Source organism: Tursiops truncatus, chromosome 19 (assembly GCF_011762595.2).
Source record: "Tursiops truncatus isolate mTurTru1 chromosome 19, mTurTru1.mat.Y, whole genome shotgun sequence".
Taxonomy (NCBI): Eukaryota; Metazoa; Chordata; class Mammalia; order Artiodactyla; family Delphinidae; genus Tursiops; species Tursiops truncatus.
Window position 1 is genome coordinate 4,679,060 of NC_047052.1, and position 12,564 is coordinate 4,691,623.

The 12,564-nt window shown below is 51.5% G+C and overlaps 1 protein-coding gene across 5 annotated transcripts in view; it reads right to left on the reverse strand.

Moving 5' to 3' along the window:
- The window catches only part of DNAAF1 (dynein axonemal assembly factor 1), a 26,425-nt gene continuing 13,861 nt past the window's right edge, over positions 1-12,564 (reverse strand). For 2 of the 5 annotated variants that reach the window (XM_019941351.3, XM_033843918.2), the window contains 5 exons: positions 9,943-10,109; positions 8,395-8,685; positions 4,181-4,290; positions 2,565-2,621; positions 1-1,682 (listed from right to left, as the gene is read on the reverse strand). In XM_019941351.3, coding sequence (XP_019796910.2) covers positions 1,140-1,682; positions 2,565-2,621; positions 4,181-4,290; positions 8,395-8,685; positions 9,943-10,109 — 1,168 coding nt within the window. In that variant the 3' untranslated portion in view covers positions 1-1,139. The remainder of the gene's footprint in view (positions 1,683-2,564; positions 2,622-4,180; positions 4,291-8,394; positions 8,686-9,942; positions 10,110-12,564) is intronic. The other 3 variants (XM_033843917.2, XM_033843916.2, XM_033843915.2) reach the window with 3 other exon arrangements.

Below are 12,564 nucleotides of genomic sequence, written 5' to 3' on the forward strand. Positions count from 1 at the left end.
CACAGGGCCCTGGGGCGGGACCTAGGTTTCGGATCACACGTGAAGAGAGGAATGGTCCTTGTCTCGGGTACCTGATGAAGTGAATCACGTGTGACTCACTGGACATCGAATAATCCAATAACATAGGGACTTGCGTGGGTGCTAAAATGTTTACAGTGCTCAGGGGAGACATTTACAGTTACATGGTTTATACTGCAAATAACCGGGGGTTGTGTTAGGCTTTGAGAGCAGGGAGCACAGTGCCATCCATGTCCAGGGCCCTGCACGCCCGCAGTAACTGCAGCTCTTTGAAGGGAAGGGGAGCCCAGCCAAGGGGGTGACGTGCCCCTGCTGGGGGGGTCAGGCCAGGGCCTGTCCCTGTTAGTCCAAGAGCAGAGGGGCTGCCTTTGTGGCTGAGTCCCAGTCTTCTCTGGCCCTGGGCTCCGGGCGCTCCTCAGCCTCCACCTCAGACTGGGCTTCACCCTTTTCGGGGCTGTTTCCTAAAGAGCCAGGAAATGGGTAAGTCGGTATCCTTGGGAAGTGCGGCCAGCCCTCACCCCTTCCCGCGTGCAGGCTCGGTGTCCTCGGGAAGTGCGGCCAGCCCTCACCCCTTCCCGCGTGCAGGCCTCGGGGCGGCCACGCGAGCTGGTGTTCAGCAAGAAGCCTGGCTGCCATCCAGCATGGATTTCAGCGGGAGTCGTCTGTGTTCAACAGGCTCCCCGAGTTGGATACCCGGAGGCACAAAGCTGAACACAGAGCTACCCCCGGTGCACTTGCGCTTGTGACCAGCAAGCACTAGCCAGCTTCCCCCAAAGTGCCTCTCCCTGGTCATGGGCACAGGCCCCAGCGCCAGGCCGGCGGGCACGTCAGGGTGTGGCTTTACCGGTCCCACCCAGCCGGGCACTGTGGGCGCCGTCCCCGCCTGCTTCCCGGCCAGCAGCATCTCACAGTCATTCATCCCGGTCCTGGGCCTGCATGTGGACGACCCACACCCTCCGGCCAGCTGTCACCCTCATTTTGTCCCATATTCCCAGCTGCGGTATCACCAGTCCCCTCCTTCCCTCAGCAGCCTTGGTCTGGAAGGGCCAAGGATGGGGAAGGTTGGGGAGGGGGTCACTCTGGCAGCTCCTTGGCCCCGGCCGGCGACTTACGAACATGCTCTAGCGATCTCCGTGGTCTCTGGAGAGGTCGTGAGTGACCCGCTCTGAGAACACGGGATTCCTAGGGCAAAGGCCCAGGTGGCCACCTGCTCTGGGTTTGGGTGGTCCACAGTCCATTTCCCCCTGAGAAGCTTTTGGCCCCTGTAGCCTTGAAAGTTGGGTGACAGTACCTGGAGGGGAGGCCAGAAGCAGGTCCCCATGCCTGTCCTCACTGCACGGGGCTGGCGCGGCTTCCCTTTTGCAGGCTGGGGGCCAGGGTGGTTGCCCTGAAGGCTCGTCATCGTCCAGCTCCTGAATCAGTGGGCGAGGGGCCTTGGTGTCTCTGCTGTGGGTTGCCAAGTCCCTCTCTGCTGCTGCTTTGAATATGCCTGTAAAGGGCGTCTCCGTCTCGGCCTTCCTGGAGGTGTCCTTGGAGACTGCAAATATACTGGAAAGGGGGTCTGTGGATGCGTTTTCCAGCACTGGGAGTGAGGTGTAGTCTAGTTCAGGGTCACTGTCGTCACCCAGGCTCGAGATGGCTGTAATCTTTGGAAAGCACATCTTCTGTTAAAAGAAAAAATGTATTTGAACATTTCTGTTTCCACAATAGTCTCCAAAATGCGCAATGCTAACTCGGCTTTTTTAATCTATCACACTGTGGGCCCGACGGAGCACAGCACTCGCTGCTTGAAAGTCGGGCCTCAGGATGGACACTCCTTGGCAGCCGTCTGTGAGCCCTGGAGGCCATGGTGAGCTCTGCAGCCAGGTCTCCACTCCCTCCGGTCCTCGTCAGGTCTCCGTGTGGCACGGCCCTCGCCCACTCTGTTCCTGCTGCACCAGCACCCTCCTGGGTCCCTGAATGGTTCATCTGTGAGCCTTGGCTTCTGACGGGCTCCACCTTCACCCGGCCACCTAGTCGTGCTTTGGAGGTCAGGCCCCCATGGAACTGTGGTCCCCTGTCTGTGTCCCTCCTTCGATGACGAGCTCCTGCCCTGAGATTACACCTTAGGCTTCCCTCTCCTTGGGGCTCCCGGGGCTGGCCCACACTGGCTCTCAGTACGGCCAGAGGGAGGAGGGTCGGGTCACCTTGGGAGAGGTCCCCATAGGGCCTTCTATGCTCTCCTCCCTCTCTTCCCCCCTGCCCATGTGTCGCTGTGGTACAGACATTCACTAGATGAACATACGGATACATCAAAAGGATAGAAAAAATGTTCAGATAATTACATACAGAACATGATTATTAAAAATCAGTGATAAAAGATCCGTTCAAAAAACCCGAAGTGGGTAGTTGTGAAACCTCAGAGAGGGGAGCAGCAGTAAACAGCCGCCTTTCCTTAGGTGAGGTGAGGAGGCTTCAGGCACAAAGGGCATGCAGCTTTCCCAGACACCTGGTCAGTGACAGGGCTGGAAGGGAAGGTGGGACTGGGGGGATGTGTGAGAGGTCACCTTGTGCTGGTCTCCCGGAGATCCGCCTGCATCCACGTCTTCCAAGTCAGGCAGGTCCTGGAAGAGAAAACCATCCCCGTCAGCAGGAGGGCACGCTCCCAACGCCCAGTCCACGGGACAGACGTGGCCGCACAGCCAACCAAGCCTGCACTACGTGCTCGGAGTGTGGAGGGGCCCGCGGAGTGACCCAGACCACTCAGGCCACATGCACGCTCGAAACACACGCACGAGGCAACATCGGGTACCTGGATCTGATCAGTGAAAGAGATTTGCAAGGTGTGACGTGTCAGAAATTTCCACCTCTTTCTCCACTTCACTTTGGTGTTACTCACCCCGTTCATCTGTGGGGAGACGTACCTCCTACACACAAATTTGTCTTAGGACTCTGTGGCATAAAACGAGTCTATTTTGGACCTCCCCCAAACTAGGGGGGGTCTTCTGTTTTGTGTTGTGTATCGGGGTGTCTTCATCTAGAGCACCCCGTCCAGCGTGTGAGGCAGGCGCGGGCTGTGTTAGCTGTGTGGGCTCTGGAGCCACGCTGCCTGGCTGTGGAGCCTCGGGCAAGTTGCTTAACCTCTGTGTTTCTCAGTTTCCTCATCTGTAAAATGGGGATGACAATGGTACCTATGTCTTAGAGTTATTGGAAGGGTTAAATGAATCGATAACAAGATGTGTTTAAAATAGTGCCGGACAAAGAGGAAGGTCAGTGCCAGCTTAGTGTTGGGGTCCTGTATATAGTCAGTTATCAAATGTTAGGGAAGAATTGCCCACTTTTGTTTTTGTCATTTGTATATGCAGGCCCAGAAAACCAGAAACCCACTCTGAATATTGGCTGTACTCAGTTGAACACTTGTTGAGCCACGTGAAATTGTGAGGTTGGGAATGAAACACCCGTGTAGGAGTTTATAGAAGAAGCGGGCGGGGCAGGCGAAGCTGCGCACAGTCTCGAACAGAAGGAGCTCACTCGTGGGCGGAGAGGCGGGCCGTCCTCCGGGCGGGCAGGGTGTGAGGCTACAGGGTGGGGCGCCGGCCCCCACCCCTCGCCCCACCAAAGCACCGTTCCCGGGGGTCATGGCAAAGTGTGTACGTCCCCAGAGACCCATTCCTGTGGGCACAGCATGTCAGACTGTTATCAGAGCGGAAGGGCTTCAGGGAGGAGGGCCGTGCTCCGGGCCGTGATCAGTCCCAAGGTCAGGCGGCCCCTCACTGAACAAGCCCCAGGGGGCGGGCCGCTGGACAGTCAGGCCAGGAAGACGGGCAGCTGTCCACAGAGGGAGAGGCTCGCCAGACGGAGCTGCGCTCAGTGTAGCTTCCTCGGGGAAAACACGGCAGGAGGTTTGTAGATGTAGTTCAAGGGGACTCAGCCTGGGCCATCACTTCTCAGTCTTGAAGGGGCACAGGCACGGACGCCTCTGGGGGAGGGCTTATTAACTGCAGGTCCTGAGCAGTGGGTCTGGGGTGGGGCCCGGGGTTCCGCCTTCTGAGCAGCCCTCAGGGGAGACCATGCCTGCTGGCCCAAGGGCCACACTCTGGGCAGCAAGGATTTGGAAGTTTTGTGCCTGATCTGATACCGGCTGTACCACAGATACTTCTCTGCAGATGCACCAATTACGTACATCGATGAAGAGCTTCTCCTTCGTCTCCAGTCTGATGGCTTCCAAATCTTCAGCTCCACAGAGCTCTGTACCTGATGCACTTTCAGTGGCCACTGTCTGGGGAGCTGATTCTAAGGAACAACAAAGAGTTATATTAGTCTTGGAGTTAGTTTCATACACGGTGGACAGACGGGTAAACCTGAGGTTAAGGCGATTCCAAGAGGAAGGACAAAGCCCTCAGGTCCGAAAGCCTCCAGCCCTGTGACAGGAGCTGCAAGAATCCCAGGTTAGGACAAGATTATGTCTGAAAGGAAAGGGAGACAGCCGCCCCCTTTCTGGAGCCTGGAGATGGAAGCACCAGCCAGGAATCTGTGAAGAATACGCAGGAACCTTGGAAAAGGCATGATTGATGGGCCAGGAGATGAAGAAAGAAAGGCCGTGGTGCCAAAGGCCAACTTTCACAGCCCCTCCTGCCGCACGAGCGTCAGGGAGACCTGTGAAGTCACCGCAGGGTTGCCTGTGGAACGTGGAGTCCAGACAGGGCTTGTCTTCCTCCCCCAGGGCCCTCCTATCCTGCCCTCTGCTTCCTCTCCAGTCTCCGTGATTAAAGATGAATGGCCCCGCTCTGCTCACAACATGCTGGTCCGCTGTCCACCCTGAGGACTGGCCATGCCTAGTTTGACTCGAGAGCTGCATTGGGGCACCCGTTTAGAATGAAACAAGGGGGACTTCCCTGGTGGCGCATTGGTTAAGAATCCACCTGCCAGTGCAGGGGACACGGGTTCTGTCCCTGGTCCGGGAAGATCCCACGTGTTGCAGAGCATCTAAGCCCATGCACCACAACTACTGACCCTGCTCTCTAGAGCCCGCAAGCCTCAGCTACTGAACCCGCATGCCACAACTACTGAAGCCCGTGCACCTAGAGCCCGTGCTCCGTGACAAGAGAAGCCACCGCAATGAGAAGCCCGCGCACTGCAACGAAGAGTAGCCCCCGCTCGCCACAACTGGAGAAAGCCCGCGTGCAGCAATGAAGACCCAAAGCAGCCGAAAATAAATAAAATAAAATAGGCAAAGTAGATAAATAGACGTTTAAAAAAAGAATGATATAAGGAAGTGGGCAGGGGCTTTCGGGGCTGCTGTGGACGATCCCAGGCCCACCTCCCAGGCCCGGTTTGTCGTGGTCTCTTCCACTTGGCTGTGCCCGTGGCTTTGCAGCTTCTAATTACGACAGTAGTCTGCTTCCCCTCCAACCAGCCCTTCCCCCGGACCCCTGTGTCCTGCTCGTGGCGCCGTGGCGTCCAGCTTCCCAGCCAGCAGAAGCTTCTAGTCCAGGCAGCTGCCGAGACCCTTTGTTTCCTAAAACCTACCTGCCTAGGCTTTGTGTGCCGGGAAAAGGCGAGGCAGGGAAGAGTAGTTGTTGGGTGTGTTCCTCACGTTGCCTCATGCGATCCACGGCAGAGACTGTTCCCACTTCGCAGGGGCTAGAACGGGCTCCGAGAGGTTTTGTGGCTTGCCTGAGGTGTCCCAGCTGGTTAAGGGGCTGGACTTGGGTTTGACCTCAGGGTGTCTGTCTAGAAAATTCGCTGCCTCGCCTGTTCACAGAGTGTTTTAGTGAAATGCGTGAGTCATCCTCTGTGCCGTTTTGGTGACCACTGGAAGGAAGCTAAGGCTCCCCTAGACCGAGTGTCATCAGTTAGAGGTGGGAAACGTGTGTCTCCGTGACGGTATGCGCTCACGTCACGTCTCCCCTGGTCCTGTTTAGACTCAACGTCGGGATGGGGAGCTATTCAAGCCTCCGAGCCCTGACTCGGTCCCCAGGCCGCCTTCCCTGGCTCCTGACTCCATGATGAGAGAGGATGAGCCCAGGGAACGCAGCAAAGCTGCTCGTACCGTTTATCTCCTAATTTCCTGCTCCTTCACTAGGCCTCGTGACTTGTAAGGGAAGACTGTGTGCCATGCAAGAAAGGTAAATGGAAAAGTGATTTTTTAAAAACAGATGGCTTTTATATTTAGATTTGCTTTTCTTGGGGTTGAGTAACTTGCGTGGAAGAGGGACCTCCTTGTTCTGACAGCCCAGCTCCCCTCTTGGGACTCAGGACACCCAGAGGGTTTAGCTCAGTAGGGAGGGGACTATGGGGGAGGGGTGGGCTGCAAAGGCCGTGGGGGCTTAAAAGCAGGGAGGATGGCAGTGAATCGAGGTGGAGACCAGCTTGGTCTGTGCGGGCAGATCTGGCTTCAGTTCTGCCCCACTATCACTCGCTCTGTGACGTGAAGCAGGTTACTTCACCTCTCTGAGCCCCAGTTGCCAACTCAGTAACATGGGTTACTAGTGAGAGCACCTGATCGTGGGATTTTGGGGAGGCTAAGCTGGAAGTCATGGCCTTGGCTGACACGTTAGATAAACATCTGGCTGCGCCTCCCTCTTCCGACCTGCCGCAGGTTGCCAGCTCCTCGTTAAATGTGCCCTTCGTTCAGGAAGGCAATTGATGGTTTCACTCATAGAAAACTCTGCTTCTAGGCTAGGTGCAGTTTCAAGGCAAAAAACTTACGGGAGGGGGAGTGAGGATGCAGGCAAAACCTTGTATCTGGGTCTCAGAATACACGTGCCAACACCTACATCAGTAGTTCAGAGGATGCTCTTTTCCCCGTGTGTTTAATACATGATTAGTGCCCCTTTTAAATAACAAAACCTATAACATCGCCGTCTGTGGGAAGCTTGAGGGAAAACGTGACCCTTGTCTAGTAGAAATTCTCTCCCAGAAACCAAGGAGTGACCAGGTCTTGGAGGGTCTACAATCCCATCCAGCAAAGTGGAGCCAGGAGCCACAGAAAGCAGGGCTTCAGTGCCTCCCAGGGGAAGTTAAATCAAGACAAGTCACGCTTCTCACAGATGCCTTCCAGCCGCAGTCTCATGGCAAAGTCAGAAGAGGAGTGGCACAGCCACCCGACAAGTGTGAGGAGGGCGTCAGAGGGACGGGCGGGGCGGGGCGGGAGCCTATTCTCCCCGCGGCGGTGGCTGCGGTGGCTGTTTAGATCCCACGCACTTTCCTGCTCCTTCCCTGCTCTCCGCCCACTGCTCCTGCCTCACCTGCTGGAACCCCTGGGGACTTCATGAGCTCCAGCATCCCAGATGGGGGCCAGGGCCATGGATGTCAGCACAGTCACAGGTCACCTCACTCCCTACACCACCCCTCCTTCCTAAGGTGCGTTTCTATTTCCCACAGACGTCTTGTTAAAGACTGTAGGCTACACGATACATTTTTCAGATGTTACTGAACAAAAGCGGGGTGAGTAGTAAATCCCAGTGAATAATGGAGCACTGATTGTTTGGGGCTATGGAGTGGCCAGTAAGGTTTTGAAAAGAATAATTAAAATAGAGCTCAGTTGAGTTAAGCTTTGAGGACAGTCTGCCCTGCCATTATCTTCAGCTGGAAAGATAATTCACCCATCTCTGGTGCCCTGGGGTGTGGCCTTTGCCCCCTCGGCAGATCTAGAGGCTAGGCTTACTTCGAGGTCTCTCCCAGACAGTGGGGGCCAGACCAGCTGACCTCCCCAGATGGACCTCAAATCCTGCTCAGGCTGGGAACAGAAGGTTCGGGTCCCCCAGGGCTGCACAGACACAGCAGTAATGGGCAGTGTCCAGGGCCGAGTCCTGGGTTTATCTGTTAGTCAGCAGAACCCCAGGAGCTTGGCGAGAACCTGCTAGTGGGCTTCCGTTCTAGATCACCATCATTCACTGTGGTAGCTGTGGCCATGTGCCGGCAGTGTGGCCAGTACTCCTGAGGGGCTGGATTTTACATTTTATTTAATTGTATCTACTTTTAATTCATTTCAATTGAAAAAATGAAGCAGCCCAAAACAACTTGCTTCTTTTCATAGAGCTGCATTTCACCTTAACCATTCAAAAGTGAGCGTGTGAACTGAGAAGTGCTGTAAGTGGCATATACAGGCTGGATTTTGGAGACTTGGTGTCAAGAGAGGGCAAGTGTCTCATGAATAACTTTATGATGATGTCAGTTATTATATCAGTTATATTTTAGATGTACTGGGTTAGATAAAATACAGTTAGCGTCTCACCCATTTCTTTGCACCTTGTTGAAGCTGATACTAGAAATGCAGTCCGGGCTCCCCTTGTGGTTCTAGATAACTCGCAGACTCAGCAGTCAGAAGTGGAAACCCGAGGCCCGCAGACGGGTGCTGGCCCATCTGCACCCCTGTTGTTCTCAACCACCTACCTTCCCAGGCAGCTCCGGGGCTCGGTGGCGGGGCCTTGGCAGGGAGCGCCGCCCCTGGCTCCCCGTCAGCATCCACAGGCAGCTCCTCTGGGAGACTCGACTCTTCTGACTTTTCTGGGAATAGCTCGTCCTTGGCCTCGAAGCTCTCCTTGACAAACAGCTCCGTCTTCTGCCACCTTTCTCTGTCCTTTTCAGGCGCTTCCTCCCCTTCCACAGTGGCACCCAAGTCCCTGGCACTGTCTGGCGCGAGCATCTCCCCTGAGCAGAAGTCCACAGTGAGCTGGGAACATCCTGGGAGGACAAGGGGGACCTGCAGTGAACTGCCAGGATGGTCATCAGAGTGCTGTTTAGGTGCTAAATACACGGGCTGAAAGTCCACCAGGGGGATGCCTAGCGCGTGCACTGCCGGCACAGGACACAGCCACTAGAAAACTGTGCAGGGGGCTCTTAGGAGACGCAGGCTGAGGTATTTGGGGTTAAGGGCCACGATGTCTGCCTTTGCTTTCAAATGGGTCAGCGGAACAGGAAAGACTGTGTGTGTGTGTGCCAAAATATTAACAACCATCCGATCTAAACAGACAATTAAGCTGTTCATTTTAACTATTCTTTAAGCTTTTCTTAAAACTTGAAAAATATCAGAATTAAAAGTTGGGAAAAGGGAAATAAAACCATGCTACAGGGGAACATCGATTTTATGGGACTGTACTATTATGCTGATTCAAAAGAGTAGGCAAAAAGCAATATAGCTATGCCAGGGGCTTCCCTGGTGGCACAGTGGTTAACAATCCACCTGCCAATGCAGGGGACATGGGTTCAAGCCCTGGTCCGGGAAGATCCCACATGCCGCAGAGCAACAAAGCCCATGTGCCACAGCTACTGCACTCTAGAGCCTGTGAGCCACAACTACTGAGCCCATGCACCACAACTATTGAGCCCGCGCGCCTAGAGCCCGTGCTCTGCAACAAGAGAAGCCACCGCAATGAGAAGTCAGTGCACTGCAAAGAAGAGTAGCCCCCGCTCACCAACAACTAGAGAAAGCCTGCGTGCAGCAACGAAGACCCAATGTGGCCAAAATAAATACGTTAAATAAATAAATTTATATATATAAAAAAGAAAGCCATAGAGCTATGCCATTTTTTTCTATTAAAAAAAATACATATGTTTTACATGCGTGGGGAAAAGCCAGGAAATACCCACACTGAATACTGAGTGGTTCTTGCTATGATACTGTTATTACTCTTGCCTTTCTATGTTTTCTATGTGTAGCGTATTTACATTTTGTAATTAGGTGAAAAACACTAAATGTCATTTAAAAGCACACATAGAGACTCTGGCTCTTCTACTGGGTGTAAGAGGAGGAAGGGGGTTCCTACTTAATAAGGTGCCCTGAGCACCGTCCTTGAGGTCAAGGGCAGATGGATCTGCAGGTACGTGAACGAATGGTCCCCACCCCCCACCCCCAATCCCTGAGATGAAAGGCTGAGTTCCACAGCCCAGCTCTTTAATCTGAACAGAGCTCGGGGTCCTCCTTGCGTCTCAAGCACGCACCTTGCTCCTGGCTTGCTTTCTGCTGTTTCCTCTCCTCGGCCTGGCGCTTGATTGCGGCTAAGGCCTCAATGCTGTCTGTGATCTTCTTCCGCTCTCTGCTCTCCCACTGCTGTCTCTCCTCCTGCTCAGCTTTGTACCCTCCTTGTGCCCAGGCCTCTGCACAAGCTCTGTTTAGGAGTATTAAAAACAAAAAACAAAGAAACAAGAACACCCCAGAAATCGCGGAGGTTTGAATTGTCACAGGTTCGAAGTAAATCCAAAACATACACTATCTGACCAAACTTGCGCATCTTCCCCAAAATCAAACTAAAGGCACAGGACATATGACTGCAAGGATACGTATTAACATGTGCACATTTTTAATCTGTAAAGTCTAATGGTTTGCAAAGCCAGCTAGATACGAGGCCAAGAGCACAAGTGACAAAGAAAAAAATAGAGAAATTGGACTCCACCAAAGTTAAAAATGTGTGTCATGCAAAGAATACCATAAATGAAAGGCAACCCACAGAATGGGTATGCAAATCATATACCTGATCAGGGGGTTGTATCTCGAATATATAAAGACCTATTGCAACTCATTAATACAAAGATGACTTAAAAACGGGAAGAGGTTAAAAGAATGAGAAGGCAAACGTAGTGGGAGAAAATATCTGCAAGAAAGATAACTGAAACGTGGCTTGTATCCAAAACATACAAAGAACTATTAAAACTCAAAAATGAAAAAACACACATTTTAAAAAGTGGGCAAAAGAACTGGACACCTCACCAAAGAAGATAGGCAGGTGGCAAGTAAGCTCATCATCATAGGACATCAGGAAAGTGCAAATTAAACCAATGAGATGCCACTTGACACTCAACAGAACGGCTAAAATCCAGAACACTGACAACACCAACTGCCGGGAAGGATGTGCAGCGACAGGAATGCTCCTTCATTGCTGGTGGGAATGCAAAATGGCGCAGCCCCATGGAAGACAGCTTGGCAATTACAAAGCAAACAATCTTACATATAATCCAGCAATCGTGCTCCTAAGTATTTACCCAAATGAGTTGAAAACAAATGTCCACACACAAAACCCTGCACACGAACATTGATAGCAGCACTGTTCACAACAGCCAAAAAGTGGAAGCAACCCAAATGTCCATCAACTGATAGATAAAGAAAATGTGGGCTGAGATAGCCTCATCCACCAGAGGGCGGACAGCAGAATCAAGAACTACAATTCTGCAGACTGTGGAATGCAAACCACATTCACAGAAAGACAAGATGAAAAGGCAGAGGGCTATGTACCAGATGAAGGAACAAGATAAAACCCCAGAAAAACAACTAAATGAAGTGGAGATAGGCAACCTTCCAGAAAAAGAATTCAGAAAAATGATAGTGAAGATGATCCAGGACCTCAGAAAAAGAATGGAGGCAAAGATTGAGAAGATGCGAGAAATGTTTAACAAAGACCTAGAAGAATTAAAGAACAAATACCTAGAATAATTAAAGAACAAACAGAGATGAACAATACAATAACTGAAATGAAAAATACAGTAGAAGGAATGAAGAGCAGAATAACTGAGGCAGGAGAACGGTTAAGTGACCTGGAAGACAGAATGGTGGAATTCACTGTCACAGAACACAATAAAGAAAAAAGAATGGAAATAAATGAAGACAGCCTAAGAGACCTCTGGGACAACATTAAACGCGCCAACATTCACATTATAGGGGTCCCAGAAGGAGACGAGAGAGAGAGAAAGGACCCAAGAAAATACCTGAAGAGATTATAGTCGAAAACGGCCCTAACATGGGAAAGGAAATAGCCACCCAAGTCCAGGAAGTGCAGAGAGTCCCAGGCAGGATAAACCCAAGGAGAAACATACTGAGACACACAGTAATCAAACTGACAAAAATTAAAAACAAAGAAAAATTATTAAAAGCAACAAGGGAAAAATGACATTTAACATACAAGGGAACTCCCACAAGGTTAACAGCTGATTTCTCAGCAGAAACTCTACGAGCCAGAAGGGAGTGGCATGATATATTTAAAGTGATGAAAGGGAAGAACCTACAATCAAGATTACTCTACCCGGCAAGCATCTCATTCAGATTTGATGGAGAAATCAAAAACTTTACAGACAAGCAAAAGCTAAGAGAATTCAGCCCCACCAAACCAGCTCTACAACAAATGCTAAAGGAACTTCTCTAAGTGGGAAACACAACAGAAGACAAGAACCTACAAAAACAACACCAAAACAATTAAGAAAATGGTAATAGGAACCTACATATCGATAATTACCTTAAATGTGAATGGATTAAATACTCCAACCAAAAGACACAGGCTTGCTTAATGATACAAAAACAAGACCCATATGTATGCTGTTTACAAGAAACCCACTTCAGACCTAGGGACACATACAGACTGAAAATGAGGGGATGGAAAAAGATATTACATGCAAATGGAAATCAAAAGAAGGCTGGAGTAGCAATACTCATTTCAGATAAGATAGACTTTAAAATAAAGAATGTTACAGGAGACAAGGAAGGACACTATATAATGATCAAGGGATCAACCCAAGAAGAAGATATAACAATTATAAATATATATGCACCCAACCTAGGAGCACCTCAATACATAA